The sequence below is a fragment of the Mya arenaria genome, chromosome 14 (assembly GCF_026914265.1).
Source record: "Mya arenaria isolate MELC-2E11 chromosome 14, ASM2691426v1".
NCBI lineage: Eukaryota > Metazoa > Mollusca > Bivalvia > Myida > Myidae > Mya > Mya arenaria.
In genome coordinates this window covers 57,087,165-57,104,563 of record NC_069135.1, presented here as the reverse complement: position 1 = coordinate 57,104,563, position 17,399 = coordinate 57,087,165, and the positions used below count along the sequence as shown (strand labels likewise).

Here is a 17,399-nt window from a genome sequence, read left to right as displayed (position 1 = left end):
TTAAAGTCCCAGTATCTCTGTATTAGATTGAGTGACCTATTTTCATACAATAAGGATTAAAGTCCCAGTATCTCTGTATCAGATTGAGTGACCCATTTTCATACAATAAGGTTTAAAGTCCCAGTATCTCTGTATCAGATTGAGTGACCCATTTTCATACAATAAGGTTTAAAGTCCCAGTACCTGTGTATTAGATTGAGTGACCTATTTTCATACAATAAGGATTAAAGTCCCAGCATATCTGTAATATATTAAGTGACTTATTTTCATTCAAAATCCCTGTATCTCTGTATTAGATTGAGTGACATTTTTTCATACAATGAGGGCATTTATTCTCTAAAGGTGATTATGAGGAACTCATTGAAAGGGTCAAAACACGAGGTTGATGTGAATATGTATTTTTCCAGCCTTTTGCCTAATGACGTAGTATTATAGTATAATATAACTATTTGAACTTTGACATGTAAAAATAAAGAATACTCAAAATTGTTTCGTAGTGGTTTGATAGAAATTCGGAAAACGGAAACTTGTTTTCATAATATAACCTTATTCCTGTGTCATGAATTAAATGGCCCATTTTCTCTTCTATGAAGAATAACAATACATGTGTACACATGGGTCATGAGTGTTTGTCCCTGTTCTTTTCATTATGTTAATGAACAAACGACAAGCTGTTCTAGCCCTGGCATGGCAATTTACTTCGCTTTTGTCTTGACATGATGCTGATATGACCTTTTTAAAGTCTCTGTTTTAGACTGAGTGACCTTTTTGATATCATACGGTCAAAACTGATCTAAATGGGATAATGAGGAGTGCAATAAGGTTTTAAACAAGAGGATAAAGCAAACGTGTATTGTTTCCAGTCTTATGCCTAGTGACCTAGTTGTATTGTTTATACTATTTGTTTTAACTTAATTTGATTTGTGACAACAAAGAAAATTAACAAATGTTTCGTAGTGATTTGAAACTCTGTCAGCAGAAATCCAACCTTATTTTTGCGTTTTGAATGAAATGACCAATTTTCGAGTTCAATATAAAATCCCTTCTGCCTATGAAAGATAAAAATAATTTGTAACAATTAACTGGCTATGTACACATTGGGATAATACAGTGCAAAGCATGCTCTTCTCTGCGTTAGCCCCATGGCCTATTTTTTATCAAATGTTATACTGTTATACTTGACCTTCATAACAAAGGCAACCATTATTCTAAAGATTCATTACTAGTTTGCTAAAAAAGAGGGAAACAGGGATTTTTATTGTATCCAACATTATGACCTAGTGACCTTCTATGCCTGTGACCTTCAACTACAGCTATTCCTCATAATAAAATGATGAAATATCGGCGAAAAAAGCTTGCTTAAGTTACACAAATAAACGTTTACACATATTGAAAATGGTCTTGTGATTAATATGTCCACCTCTCACCTTAGAGGCTGTGGTCCCAGCCCGACCAGGGTTATCTTCGTTTGACCTCTCATCTAAGAGGTTGTGGATTCCAGCCCCACCAGGGTTATTTTCTCTTGACCTCTCATCTAAGAGGTTATGGATTCCAGCCCAACAAGTGTTATCTTCTCTTGACCTCTCATCTTAGAGGTTATAGATTCCAGCCCCACAATGGTTATCTTCTCTTGACCTCTCATCTAAGAGGTTATATATTCCAGCCCACCAGGGTCATCTTCTCTTATCCTCCTAGATAGCCCCACCAGGGTTATCTTCTCTTGACCTTCCATCTAAGAAGTTGTCGATTCCATCTCTACCAGGGTTTTCTTCTCTTGACCTCTCCTGTAGAGGGTTATAGATTCCAGCACACCATGGTTATCTTCTCCTGACCTCTCATCTAAGAGGGTATTAATTCCAGCCCAACCAGGATTATCTTCTCTTGACCTCTCATTTATGGGGTTGTGGATTGCAGCCCGATCAGGGCTATCTTCTCTTGACATTCCAAACACGACTCTATCATTGGTTTCTAATGGAGAAAGGTTTTGAAAAAAATATCGTGTGAAGTTACTTTTTAACCAAACTTTTCACAATGAAACAGTACTATATCGCTGGTTTGTTCCAAGTTTTTCACAATCTAACAGGACAATATCGCTGGTTTGTTCCAAGTTGTTCACAATCTAACAGGACAATATCGTTGGTTTGTTCCAAGTTTGATAAAGATCGGTCATTTTTTTCTAGCAAGTTTTTCGCAATTATAAGTTTGTAATCGTGACAAAATGACTCAGAGGAGTTTCCATGACGACAAGAACATGACGTCATCCGATTCGCAAAATGTGACGACACGTATCAAATAAAGACACAAGCGAAACAAAACAAACTAAATACGTTATAAAGAACAGATAGCATTTGTGACATTTATAACATTAATTTTTATTAAAAAAACTGTAAACCATCGCGACATTAGATAAAGTGACGATTTTCTAGAGAATGCTTTTGAACACAACTATATTAAAAACACTATTTTATATTGAGGTGCATACCAACGGAAAATATGAAACAATATTGCAATGGCATGCGTTATTTTGCGGGTCATTTTGGCCCTATTCTTGTGCTTCTAGAATGGTATTCAGTATGAAACTGTAGCCTTCATTATGGTCATACAGAATTGACTTGTTTTACGGTAAAGGTCCGTTATGTACATCACGCAATCCTATTAGCTATATCATTCCGAGATCCAATGAAGATTAATATTGAATACCACCTCTAAACAGCGTGTTTGATTGTTTTTGTTTTTTTTTATGGTTATGTCCCTGTATTTGTCAATTAAGTAATTATGTTCAAGTCATTGATATTGCGTTTTAAGTTTTGAAAAGGTTATCATAATGTGGTTTAATAACTTAGCGATTGTTAATATACATTTATCTGTTCATCATATTCAGAAATATTTATTAAAATCCCATAAAAAAAAGTTGTTGCGTAGGAGAATTGCTTGACCTGCTCCAAGAGTCGCTTATCCGTTGCTAAGGAAATTAAAATGTAGAATTGCCTAAAAAGTGATATGATTTCGTTTTGGTTTGTATGATTATCATTTTTTATATGCAAAGGTACTCAAAGGCCAGCTTAAAATATGAAGGCTGTAAACTGTTAGTGGATTCCTTAAATAACTTCAAGAGTCGCTTATCCGTTGCTAAGGATATTACAACAAACCAGAATTACCCTAGCAATGAATTGATTTCAATTTAATTTCTTTGACAATCTCAGTTTTTTTGTAAAACAAAGAGTCTCAAAAGCCATTCAAAAATAATGAAGGCTGTACGAATGTTTTTGGATTTTTTAATAACTTTTAAGTGTTTCGACGTATTTTTATATCTTTTGGGCATAATACACTTATTCTATGGAGTTTTAAAGCAAAATCCTTCACAATGTCCATGATATAAGAATTTTGCTTAAATCCTCTGAACGAAATATAAATCATAAACAAGTCTATGACGTTCTTTAACAGCCAATGTATAATAGCTTATATCAATGACATGTACACAAATAGATTATATGACCTTGAATATGAATCGAATGAACTGTTCAAAATAACTTGTGAAATTGACCGGTAACTGAATGTAATAAAAAAAAATCCCTGAATTGTATATCAAACAAAACCTTATTTGCTGTTAATAATCTTATCTTAAACTTACATCAACCAAACGCTTCCGGTCTGAAAAAGAGACAACACGAAAATCAAAGCACCATAGGGCATTAGGGTGAGGATCAAAATGGAAGTATTTAATATTTTGTTAAGAAGAGAGTTCATCTGAAATTATGTATATATATATGCTATACTAAAGTTTTATAATGTAAGTAAGTTCATGCCTTGTTTTAAGTTTGTGTAACAGTTTAAAAAGACTAATAATGGTTATAGGTACGAGTTATATCTGTTTGAAATAAGAAACAATTTCTAATACACAGTTCATTGAAAACGGTTTTATTGGGTCCTTAAGTTATATTTCAAAAGTTGACATAACAAATTAACTGCACTTGTTATTGAATGGAACATGAAAACATACCTACCTAATGCATATTTAAAGGTGTTCGGCATCTTGCTGTCAATGGCGGCTGTGTATAAAATGGCAATGCCATGGTCAAATAACAAATGAAAACTATTACAAATCTTACAAATTCAAAATTGTCATGCTGCTTTAAAACAATATGAAAACGAAGTGTAAACACATGCATACTGTCTTAACTTGAAACATAGATTAAGAAACTCAATTATATAAAAGCGTTTTGCGATCAAAAAAGTAATAGTTAAAGTTAATTATCATGTAGTTTGACCTATTTATTTCGGTAAATACATTTTACAACCCTTTAACCAACTTGGTGTTTAAGATTTTAGTTTAACTTATCATGACTCTGTTTAAATCTTTCGATTTAGCTGAGTAAAATCAATAACGGCTAATTGCTGATTTACCCAATTTCCTGTTGTATAAATACTGCTATTCAATTGGACAAAAGCTAATTTCGAACACTAAACTGTTATTATGATTGCCGTTGTCAAATATATTTATCATGATTTGAGTTAACGAACTTAATATAATGGTTCTTGATTCTGCTCGTCTGCAGAGGCAGTAGTAATTATCATTTAATTTATGTTGCTACAATACAGTATGTTCGCCACTGAGCCTTTTCACTTTTTCACAATTGGTTTGCTTACGTTTTGCCAGCCTTATTTTCTTTTCATGGTGTTTTATATGGTGGAAAGTTAACATCTGGTTAATATATTTCTTAGATTTCGGCTGCATAGCTGAAATAAATAAAGAAACAATACATTACATGACATTAAAAATGCCCAAACAATAAAATAATCAAAACTCAAAATTTAAAATTGAAACACTGAACTAGAGCTGTTACAGGAGTAATAAAACATGATATTCTCGTTCAATAACATATATTGCATATATAGCTAATGCAGATGTATTTTTTAACAGAAATCGGAAGTGCATTGAGAGATTTTTCAATGTTTCGGGACCTAACAGCGTTTGTATAATATGTCCATCGGCTCATTATTTAAATTTTCTTCATCTACACATTAAGCCTTTTCAAATGATACCTAATTAATATGGGATAACCAGGAATCAAAATTTCCCATTTATGTTCACCGGGCTCTATTTGCAAATTCGTGATATTTCAATTGTAAACCGTATCAAATCAGAATGATGTTATAATATGGTATGACTTTGGTACACGAATGAGGCTCTGTCTTGTTTAAATATGTTAATCATCTGAAAATAGCTACATACGGGTACTCCTGATTCCACCTTGTTGCATAGACATCACCTTCTTATCGCCTTGGTAACGACGCGGACCTTAAAAAGTTAATCTATATCATAGCAGGTAAATTAAATTGGTAGGAACATGTAATTAAATGGACTTGTCATATACTATTATTCCACTCTGTTGCATCGACACCATCTTTAATCGCCTTGGTAACAACGCATGCCAAGAAAGGTAAACGAACTTAATGATTTTTTGTAGACAAATATAATTCCAAGCGTCTGAATGAAGCTCAATATTTAAAAACATATTTGCGACATTGAATTAATTGTTGTTGTATTACATATGTTTTCTGCTACATAATTAGTATGGATGAGTATATGCGCTAAAACATTTTTTTTAAATGTTGATGTATTTCTGTCTTGTTTTGAGTGATTTGATTAATCTACAGCATTGACTTTTATCGTTTGTCCTCGCATAAGATAAAAAGAACGTTAATGAAGAAAAAAAGAGGTTAATGAATACATAAATTGATATATTAATTATATAAGTAGAAAATCATTGTAGAAATAAAGAGGTAAATGAATTACCTTACTTGAATGATTAATAAGATAAGAATCATTCAAGAATAAAAAGGTAAACGAATTAATTTAATTATAACAGAAAGTGAAAACGAGCAAATAAATTTTCAAACAATTGTTTTGATGATTATATTACCATTTTTATTTTTATTTTAACAATCAAGGAAAACTGTTATCAACATTTCTTACTGAACAGCAAATCGTATTCATCCATGATGTTCAAAAACCACAATTACATAAAATAAAAACACACAAGTTTTAAACGTTTATAACAAAAAAAATAACATATGCACATCGTTTTCAGAAGTCTCATCTATTCATAACATTCAATGCAAATTGAGCCATTTGGGTAATCCTTTTTTAAAAAGCAAAACGTAATAAGCATTTTCTTTGAAGAATGTCAGCACGTTTCATTAATAAAATTAAGTTTTACTCATGCATGTACATCTGTAGCAAATATTTTAAAATTTAATCCACAATATGTTCAATCGAAATCCCTTTAACAGAAACTGTTGGCCCAAGTCTTTTCAAATACAAGTCGATAATTTTGTATTTATCGTCAGCCATATTGTAATACTTTTGGCGTTCGCTGCCACGATAATTCTAATGGAGCGAAATTAATTAAAAACTGGTGATAACACTTTTGCTAAATACAAACATGGCAAACTTTTGAAACGTCAATAGTTTGCTGCTGATAGCTCACAAAAGTGTTTGTTTTAATAAAAATGAAAGATAAATATTGAAAAGCTGTTTGATGGAAGTCAGTTTATTCAGTTTGAATAATTGATAACATTGATAAAAATACAAACATTTCAATACCCAGTTTGTAAATATAAGGAAATCTATTGTATACGAGATTGACAACTTTAATGATAAAAGCGCAAGCGCTTTCTTAGTTGTGGTTAAACATTGTAAGTATATACCTACAATAATAAATAGTTTTATATATTGTTGCACAAAGTCTGTCGACAATATAAATATGGTTTGGTGTCAAAAATTCCAGACTACAGAATCAAATATTTAATAAATTCATTAAAATAGTGAGCACTAGTGAATTAAATTCCCATTCTTGTATTAAAAATGCAACATATTTCTTTTAATACTTGTACTGTATCGTGTATTCATATATACTTGAAGGTAATAACCTACAACAAATACTTCTGAAATGATGGGTATATGTAGCATAAGTCTGGTTTCAATATAAGTCATGTCTGGTATAAATATTGAATATTCGTTGTTAGAAATTTAATGTTAATATTTGGAATTCACAAACCAAGTTGATGATCAAAGATAAGCAAACTCCTTTGAAACAAGTTTGATAGATAGTCGAGTCGGGTGGAACTGTCCGGAACGAGGTCACATATAAGATCAAGTACTTATTGACGTACGTAATATGGGTCAGGTCTGACAAATACTTTATACAAGCCTCAGCGTGTCTGCTATGGGTCAAGATTTACAGAGTATTTGATTTAAAAATACATATATGTGTATGATATGGGTCATATCTAATATACAGTTAAGCCATTTCTTTTATAAAACCCTGATTACTGGATAGAGGCCTCCCTCGTTCTACCATATCTTCTGCAAGCCTGCCATAAATAATGATTTACACAATAATAACTCTTCTGTCGTGTAATTTAGTCTTGGAGATAGAAGCAAGCTTCTGTACAAAACGAACTTATTATTAATTTCTGTAAATATTGTTTAATTCTCTTAAGTAGCATGAAGGTATACTGTGTATAAGGTATTGTTGAATTCCGGCAACCGAATCTTAAATTACGGAATATATTGCACTTGATATACATGTTTCAACATCGGGTCTGTATTTAAATAAGAAAACAATATACCTGTATCTTCCGTGTTTGTCCACCCAGCGGAAAATGGTGTCGCTATTCTGAACGTATTTGATAAGGGGCGAGCACTCTTGTTCTGTTTTGGCCAAACTGAGGTGTCAGCGTAAACTTCTCTTTTTTGTTATCGGGGATTGGAACACTTTTAGCCTTTTCTTGGTGTATATTTTCGTTTGGGACTGCCTCTAGATAATCTTTTTCAGAATCACTTAAGTTGTCAATATTGTCTTCTGAATTATTTTCAACAAATGTTAAAGAGGCGCGCTCGGAAAATGTCTCGGACGCCCGAGATTTTAACGTTACACCGTCATCATATGGTGGAATTATATCAACTGAAGAAACATCAAGATTAATGTCTAAATTAAGCATCCAGTTTGGAATATTAGCTGATGGTGCAGACTTTGCGCGTGAGGTTTTATCAATACTTTTTCGGATAGCCTCAATAGTTGAGAATTCCTGATAATATGACGTCACTTTCTGTTGTTCGTTCTGCTCAGAAAAGGTCTCATGTCGACCGAAATCCTTCACTGCTGAGTCATGACTGTAAGTTGGGTGAAACTGAGGTTCTGTTGCCCGTGACCTCGGAGCATTCTCTGGTGGTATTTTACGTTTGTCTTGCAAACGTTGGCGCTTGTTAGAATTCCGTTCGCGTGCACCAGGATGACGTTCCTTCCGATCAACATTTCGCGGCCTCAAATGGGCGTATACGTCAGAATTTACAAAAAGCATATTCTGTAAATACAAACGTAAAAGAAGTTTGTCAAGAGCAAATAACATAAATACTAAATAACCCCTCGATAATTTGGCGTATACTTCAGATGTTATAATTAGCATATTTTGTTAATATAAATGCTATAGAAGTTTTTCAAATGAAAGATAAAAATGACAGACATCATTTACATTATCCACAGGACAAATCAATTTGAGTGCTTTATAGGTCATTATTGCAACTTAAAGGCAACGATATAAAGGACATTCCTCCATTTTCACATCAAACTTCGATGGCATAGATGTGACATTTGTGAAATATATATTTATCTCGTTTCCACGACTTAGTGTGACATGGCCACGGCTTTCTACCTAGTTCCTACGATTTAGTAATCTCGTGTCATAATTCAACGATTTACTAACTCGTTCCCACAACACGATACGTCATGGCCGCGACTTAGAGATTACCAAGTCGTGGGTATGACAAAATTAAGCCCTTCTTACTTCTGAGAACTATTTATTAAGACATGGCCAAGGGAAAAATCAAGTTAGGGGGAGGGGGGGGGGGGGGAGAATTATAGATTGAAAAATTGCCACGGAGTTATTAAGCTTTCCAATTACTCCCATTTTATTCACATGCCATTTGGGAAGAATGAAGGTGCATCTTCTAGTTTTAGACACTTTAATAATTGTACAAAAATGGTGTTATTGTGTATAATGAGATGACAAAACTATTCACATCTACCGTATAATTATTTTCGTGAATAGACAGTCTGCCATTGTTGATTTAAAAAAGTTGAATCATTATGATTATATTGTCACTCGACAAAATATAATCTTAAACCCTATGCTGCCGTTAAAAAGTTAAAAGTATGCATTCACCAATTAAACTTGCAAAACGCTTGAGACACTACAGGTTAATTTATTTTGGAAAATTAATACTTATAACATTTAAACATTACTGAAACAAAATACTAAACAAAATTCAACATACGTTTATATCGGATATCCATACTACCTGCACACTTTGTCAATTATCATTCCGAATTCAATTGAAATTGGTAAAGTTCAGAAGAACGGCTTTAAACCTCAACTCAACTTTATCGATAATCTACTATGGGTAGCAATATATAAATCACATCTACTCTGTGACGGCGGTTTAATCAAACACATTATAAAAGTGGTAAATCAATAACCTGTTTAAGTTTTAAACTGAATATTTAAATGCATTTACTTTGTTTGCGGTGTTTTGATAAGCTTTTCATACAAATTTAAATAACAAATCCAACATTGTGGCTGTATGCTATTCAAATTGAATTGATCATGTTCCATTATAGTTGCGTTGCATTAAATGTCTAGGCGTTTTTTTTGAAAACTAAATCATATTAAGCTTAAGCTCTTTACAACTCATATAGGCAAAAATTGTTATTTGATATTTAATGTACGAAATAAGAAAAGTTAATCGTAACTATCATAAAATAATTTCGATCGCAAGTCACTTTCAACTAAATTCTGTTATACGGGACTTGTATGAATACTTAGAACCTGGTTAAAGAAATGTATAGCTTGTTAATCCTAAGCAATGTAACAACTGTGTATTGCCCTTATGTCGGAGCATCATGTGTGTTTGATTTGGAATATGCCTTGTATATTGTCTTGGTGTTGGAGCATCACCAGTGTATTTCCCAGATGTCGTACCATCACATGTATATTGCTCAGGTGTTGGAGCATCTACACTGTAAACCGATGGTGTTGGAGCATCACCTGTGTATTGCCTAGATGTTTGAACATCACTTGTGTATTACCCTGGTGTTTGGGGCATCCTTTTTTGTATTGCCCTTTTGTTGGAGCATCACTTGTGTATTGCCCTGGTGTTGGAGCAGCACATGTGTATTGCCCTGGTGTTGGAGCATCACCTGTGTAGTGCCCTGGTCTTGGAGCATTACCTGTGTATTGCCCTGGTGTTGGAACATCACCTGTGTATTGCCATGGTGTTAAAGCATCACTTGTGTATTGCCATGGTGTTGAAGCATCACTTGTGTTTTGCCCTGGTGTTGGAGCTTCACCTGTGTATTGCCTAGGTGTTGGAGCATCACTTGTGTATTGCCCTGGTGTTTGAGCATCACTCGTGTATTGCCCTTGTGTTTGAGCATAACCTGTATATTGCCCTTGTTTTGGAGCATCTACTGTGTATTGCCCTGGTGTTTGAGTATCACGTGTGTATTGCTCTGGTATTGGATCATCACCTGTGTATTGTCCTTGTGTTGGAGCATTACTTGTGTATTGCCCTTGTGTTGGAGCACCACCTATGTATTGCCCTTGTGTTGGATTATTACCTGTGTATTGCCTTTGTGTTGGAGCATAATCTTTGTATTGATTGCCCAGGTGGAGTCGGAAAACCCCTTTGTATTGCTCGAGGTTGAAGAATGCCTATGTACTGTCCTCTTTACAAGACATCATCTTGGATCTGTTTTGTGTCGGAGAAACCACTTTGTATTGTTTGACGTTTGATAAACCCCTGCTTATAGCCCTGATGTTGGAGCATCCCTCATGTGAATCCGATGTGCAGGATAATCTCTGGTATATTGTCCTGGTGTCGGAATATCCCATGTGTGTTGCCATGGTGTCATTTATTTTTCCATCTGTATCACTATTAAGACGGAAATCACCTGTTTATTGCCCTGGTGAATGTGCTGAGCTGCCATCTTTTTGTTTGACCTCGGCCATCGGGTGTATGTGCGAAACGGCCATCTAGGTGTTTGCCCCGACCATCGGACGAACGTGCGGAACTGCCAATTGTTTGTATGACCTCGGCCATTAGGTGAATGTACAAAACGGCCGCCTGTTTGTACGACCTCGGCTAACGAATAAATATGCGAAACGGACACCTTTATGTGTATGAGCTCAGCCATCTGGTGAATCTGCAAAACGGCCACCTGAATGAATGCAATATAAGTTGTTGTACGTTACATCCTCATCAACATAACGCCCCCTAAATGTTGCACTTTCAGTGACATTATGCGCGCTTAATGCTGCACCATCAGTGACATAACGCCCCATAATTCCTGCATCAGCAATGACATTACGAACCATTAAGGCTGCGCCAACAGTGAAATTACGATCCCTGATGCTGCACTACCAAAGACATAAAGATCCCTTAATGCTGCACCACCATAACATTAGGAGCTATTAATGCGGCACCAGCAGTGATATTACGAGCCCTCAGTGCTGCACCATCAGTGACATTACGAGCCCTTAATGCTGCACCAGCAGTGACATTACGATCCCTTAATGCTGCATCATCAGTGACATAGCGAGCCCTTAAGGCTGCACCACCAGTAACATTTCGAGCCCTTAATGCTGCACCACCAGTGACATTACGAGCTCTTAATGATGCACCACCAGTGACATTACGAGGCCTTAATGCTGCGTAATCAGTGACATTACGAGACCTTAATGCTGCACCACCAGTGACATTACGAGCCCTTAATGCAGCATCACCAGTGACATTACGAGTCCTAAATGCTTCATCACCAGTGACATTATGAGCCCTTAGAGCTGCACCAGCAGTGACATTCCGAGCCCTTAATTCTGCATCATCAGTGACATTACAAGCCCTAAATGCTGCACCATCAGTGACATTACGAGCCCTTATTGCTGCATCACCTGTGACATTGCGAGCCCTTAATTCTGCATCAACAGTGACATTACGAGCCCTTAGAGCTGCACCAGCAGTGACATTAAGAGCCCTTAATTCTGCATCACCAGTGACATTACGAGCCCTTAATGCTGCACCACCTGCGACATTACTAGCCCTTAATGTTGCACCACCATTTACATTACGAGCCTTTAATGCTGCATAATCAGTGCCATTACGCCCCGTAATTCCTGCATCAGCAATGACGTTACGGGCCCTAAATGCTGCACCATCAGTGACATTACGCCTCATAATTCCTGCAACAGCAATGAAGTTACGAGGACTTAATGCTGCACCATCAGTGACATTACGCCCAATAATTCCTGCAACAGCAATGACGTTACGAGCCCTTAATGCTGCACCTTCAGTGACATTACGCCCCATAATTCCTGCATCAGCAATGACGTTACGAACCCTAAATGCTGCACCACCAGTGACATTACGCCGCATAATTCCTGTATCAGCAAAGATATAAATAATGCTTTATTACAGTGACAATACGCCACTAATATAAGATTTATCAAAATTAATACAATGTTTTTAATATTTTAAAAAGGATGAATAGATGTCGAAAACAACTGTTCTTATGAAGGATACCGACTTGAATTTGAAATTAAGGTGCAGATAACACGTTATTTCTACCTTATGAGACCAAAGTAGATCACAGTAAATCTTTTAGCATTCACCAATCATTTAATATGTTTGCGTTGTCAGCCATTAAATACACCATTACAATCTGGTTATCAGTAAATAATTATTTTGAAAGAAGGTAAAGTTTTATCACACAAAATGTTTGTTTTTAATACAAGTGCATGCATTGATTTTGAATAAAATGGTCACTATAAGCATTTTAACTTTCCAGGGTGAATGAAATTCCACCCACTGCCACTTATCCGAAAAACAATTCCTGCGTCAGAATTTGTTTTGACACTTATATATCATCAAAAGATGTTGTATTCGAAGTCAGACATAATAGCTTAATGATTAGGAAGGTTCCTTTCGTTGCGCTCACTCCACCCATTAAAATCATTAAGATTTTAATTAATGTCATCTGACTATTGTTTTAATATCTAATCTTTCTAAAGTGTGTTCCTCATCTGTAATCATAGGAATAATTGCACAAACACCGTCAAGGGCAAACAACGAAAAAACAAGAACATATGTTGCCTTACACAGTAAGATCCCTTTGACAGGAAGTTTATAGTTTCGTTTTTAAACGTCTGTTTATTCACGTGACTGGTCTACTCCACCTGTTTCGCTTTGCAGAACGAAAAACATATTCGGCAGAATTAAGTCTACACGAAACGGAAACGCTCAAAGGAAACGGGCATTCATCCTAAAACAGATCGTTCAATACTACGAGTAAGTTACTGTACATTTATCATAAAAAGATGTTTTCACTTGCCATTATAGGGGGTGTTTTCGAGATAGTAATCATACGTACATTTCGTATTTACGGTATTTTTTAATATCTGTAACGTGCCTGCTCAGTACAAAAACACGTCGAATGATTAATCAACTTTGACAATTTACAAATGTCCCAGATATTGCTTTGAACACATGTTGGCATACCCCACTGTAATATGTTTGGCAAGATAATCCTCTGCTGTGCATCTCTTGCTAATTGCACTGGTTTCAAAATAGGGGCCAATTTCCTGTGCATTTTTGTATTGGCTCAGGGCCATTTAGGGTCCAATTGTGTGATTTTTTTATAATAAAACCCCCAAAACTGCACCGCAGGATACTCAGATCGATAAGTGGTAAGAGGGCATTGTATACAGATTTTTTTTCTTTATTTCTTCTTTTTCTTTTTCATTTTTTGAAGGAAGGGGGACTTATAGAGGGCTTAAACTGGGCCTTTTAGCACTGATTGAGTCCCCCGTATTCAAAATAATTGTACGTTTACAGATTTATTACAATTTTTGATATGGCAAATCCTTAACGTACGTTAGGGATTGGAAGAATCGCGTATAACACGTCTTTTATTTTAGACAATACGCCCCGCACCATCGACATCAATTGTTCAGGGATTGATTATGATCCTCACATCCTCGAACTGTACAGATGTTGTCATAACCCTTTTCTTATATGACCACGCTCAATCTATGTCACAACATGTGTTTTGGTCATAACTTATATTAAAACAGTGAAACATGTACAAAAATCAGAACAGGCATTGCTATACCCTCTTTGCAACTGTAACCGAACCGTCTTATTTAACAAGTGGTGGCAGCCGCACGAGCGGTGTCATGAACCCTCAGGTTCGACACAGGGCAAAGGTTGGGAGTGATAAACGACTGAGAAGTGTTCATTTTCAATACAATCCATTCAAAATTCATGTAATTTAAATGGCAATAATAATGTATCAAAGTTTACTATATAAATGGGAAACTATAAGTGCCTTAGTCAGTTTCAAATAATTTCGCCGAGTGTCACAATCAACAGTTCAGTATCATAAAATAAAAAATAAACACTCTTAAGTAAATGATTTCTAACTGTATAAAATTGATCAGCAGAGAAATTTCAAATCTCAGGAACAGTTTTAGATTGAATACCTACTGTAAAACAACGTGAATGGTCCATAGGGAATCCACTTACCTAACAAAGCCGAAGTCGGAAATGAAAAAGTGAAGAAATCGTCTGAGGACAGATAACTTCAAGAAAATGATTCATTCGGTTTTTAAGTAGATAGAAAAACCAGTCCAAGTATGGTTTTTGTTTATTATGTGAGTTTATCAAGGTATGACCGTGCCTAATGGCTGCATTATGGCTTGTCCCCGCCGTGATGCCATCACGACTTAAATTGTGATTTAAAGCCATAAGTGACATGAGATAAAAGAGATAGCAACTCGCAGTCAATTCCAGACACTGGAAGACTTTGAGAAACAGAATGAGATACAAGAGATCCGGGTGCGATACCCTAGCTCTTTGCGAAGAGACCCTTTTTTAACGTGCTCGGTGTAAAGCACCGATACACGGGATACAACATTCCTGGGTTGAATACACCATTTTACCAAGAACTACCATTTAAATGCCGAGCGTCAGACAAGGGAGCTACTTTTAACGTCTTTCGGTATGACGCGGCCTTCAGCCAATCAGTTTTCAGAATAGACTTCCGCTGTAGGTCGACCCAAGTATGGTTTGTAAAATATGAATATAAATATACATAGCACAGTTTAATTTGGTTATTAAATCAATTAAAAGACAAAGCAATTTTATAACAAGCCTGTAGGTAAGTAATTATATAATATTCTAATGACATAAATATTTCAAAACAACATATTTAAAGGATTCTATCTCATATTTTATTTCCAAAATAAGCACATTTCCCAATGGAAAATTTACGAACAGAATTAGATGCATGAACAAGTTTTGCATGAACAGTTATTAATAGCCAGCTGATGCTTAACTGTGAATGTAAAATTCAATAGCAAAGAATGACTTAATTTTTTATGAAACTGAAGAAATTATAAATTGTAAATCATACTAAACATGAGTTAGATCGAGATAAATGTAATTAACTTTTATGGCATTAGATAAACGGAAAAATATCGTAACATATACCGAAGAAACAGTTTTCATTATAGACTTTCGTTATATTTTGTTGGTAGAACCCCGTACACAACCAATCTTGCATTCTAAATTTCAATCTTAATAATGATGTTTAACATACATGTATTTCACGACGTTGGTGCGCAGAATGAAATGCATACAGCAAAGAAATAGACTAACGCATACAACATAGGCAAAGAAGGGTTTTCAACTTTGCATACAACATACACAAAGAAGGATTGTTAAGAAATGCATACAATGTAGAGTATAAAAATAATATTGACATTGAAAATAAAGGTGAATTTTGAGCTCATATTGAAATTCATATAACAGACCAATGACTCTATTGTTTCCGAAGTAACGTGTGTATATTAAAACGGTATAATTTTGTTTGAATCGGAGGATTAGCTTTGGGAAACCAGAATAGTTATAATTCCATGCTAAAACTATTGATCACTCAGCCCGGTATCAACATAACCGGATACCGGGTTTTAGCACTACATATGATAACCTCCCTTATTTCTTATCAAGAAAGTTGCTACTTTCGTTTTTGAAGTCACACGAAATACGTTGACCCTCTCTCTCCAAACAGCGAATATTAAAATCATTGGCGACAACCACATTTGAAAGGAATAAGTTGTGTACCACGGAGTTATTAAGCTTTCCAATTACTCCCATTTTATTCACATGCCATTTGGGAAGAATGAAGGTGCATCTTCTAGTTTTAGACACTTTAATAATTGTACAAAAATGGTGTTATTGTGTATAATGAGATGACAAAACTATTCACATCTACCGTATAATTATTTTCGTGAATAGACAGTCTGCCATTGTTGATTTAAAAAAGTTGAATCATTATGATTATATTGTCACTCGACAAAATATAATCTTAAACCCTATGCTGCCGTTAAAAAGTTAAAAGTATGCATTCACCAATTAAACTTGCAAAACGCTTGAGACACTACAGGTTAATTTATTTTGGAAAATTAATACTTATAACATTTAAACATTACTGAAACAAAATACAAAACAAAATTCAACATACGTTTATATCGGATATCCATACTACCTGCACACTTTGTCAATTATCATTCCGAATTCAATTGAAATTGGTAAAGTTCAGAAGAACGGCTTTAAACCTCAACTCAACTTTATCGATAATCTACTATGGGTAGCAATATATAAATCACATCTACTCTGTGACGGCGGTTTAATCAAACACATTATAAAAGTGGTAAATCAATAACCTGTTTAAGTTTTAAACTGAATATTTAAATGCATTTACTTTGTTTGCGGTGTTTTGATAAGCTTTTCATACAAATTTAAATAACAAATCCAACATTGTGGCTGTATGCTATTCAAATTGAATTGATCATGTTCCATTATAGTTGCGTTGCATTAAATGTCTAGGCGTTTTTTTTGAAAACTAAATCATATTAAGCTTAAGCCCTTTACAACTCATATAGGCAAAAATTGTTATTTGATATTTAATGTACGAAATAAGAAAAGTTAATCGTAACTATCATAAAATAATTTCGATCGCAAGTCACTTTCAACTAAATTCTGTTATACGGGACTTGTATGAATACTTAGAACCTGGTTAAAGAAATGTATAGCTTGTTAATCCTAAGCAATGTAACAACTGTGTATTGCCCTTATGTCGGAGCATCATGTGTGTTTGATTTGGAATATGCCTTGTATATTGTCTTGGTGTTGGAGCATCACCAGTGTATTTCCCAGATGTCGTACCATCACATGTATATTGCTCAGGTGTTGGAGCATCTACACTGTAAACCGATGGTGT

General features: G+C 34.9%; 2 protein-coding genes across 2 annotated transcripts; both read right to left on the bottom strand.

The window, feature by feature from the left end:
- Nucleotides 1–4,486: 4,486 nt before the first annotated feature.
- Nucleotides 4,487–11,126, bottom strand: LOC128217322 (uncharacterized). Its single transcript, XM_052924404.1, has 4 exons — nucleotides 11,016–11,126; nucleotides 7,636–8,370; nucleotides 5,234–5,299; nucleotides 4,487–4,737 (listed from the first exon to the last, which is right to left on the bottom strand). The coding sequence occupies exons 1-2, from the start codon at nucleotides 11,049–11,051 to the stop codon at nucleotides 7,678–7,680; spliced, it is 729 nt and encodes a 242-aa protein (XP_052780364.1). The 5' UTR covers nucleotides 11,052–11,126; the 3' UTR covers nucleotides 4,487–4,737; nucleotides 5,234–5,299; nucleotides 7,636–7,677.
- A 377-nt stretch (nucleotides 11,127–11,503) lies between these two features.
- LOC128216283 (uncharacterized) lies at nucleotides 11,504–12,493 on the bottom strand. The gene has a single exon (XM_052922848.1). It carries the CDS (start codon nucleotides 12,491–12,493, stop codon nucleotides 11,504–11,506), a length of 990 nt encoding a protein of 329 aa, XP_052778808.1.
- Nucleotides 12,494–17,399: the final 4,906 nt, after the last annotated feature.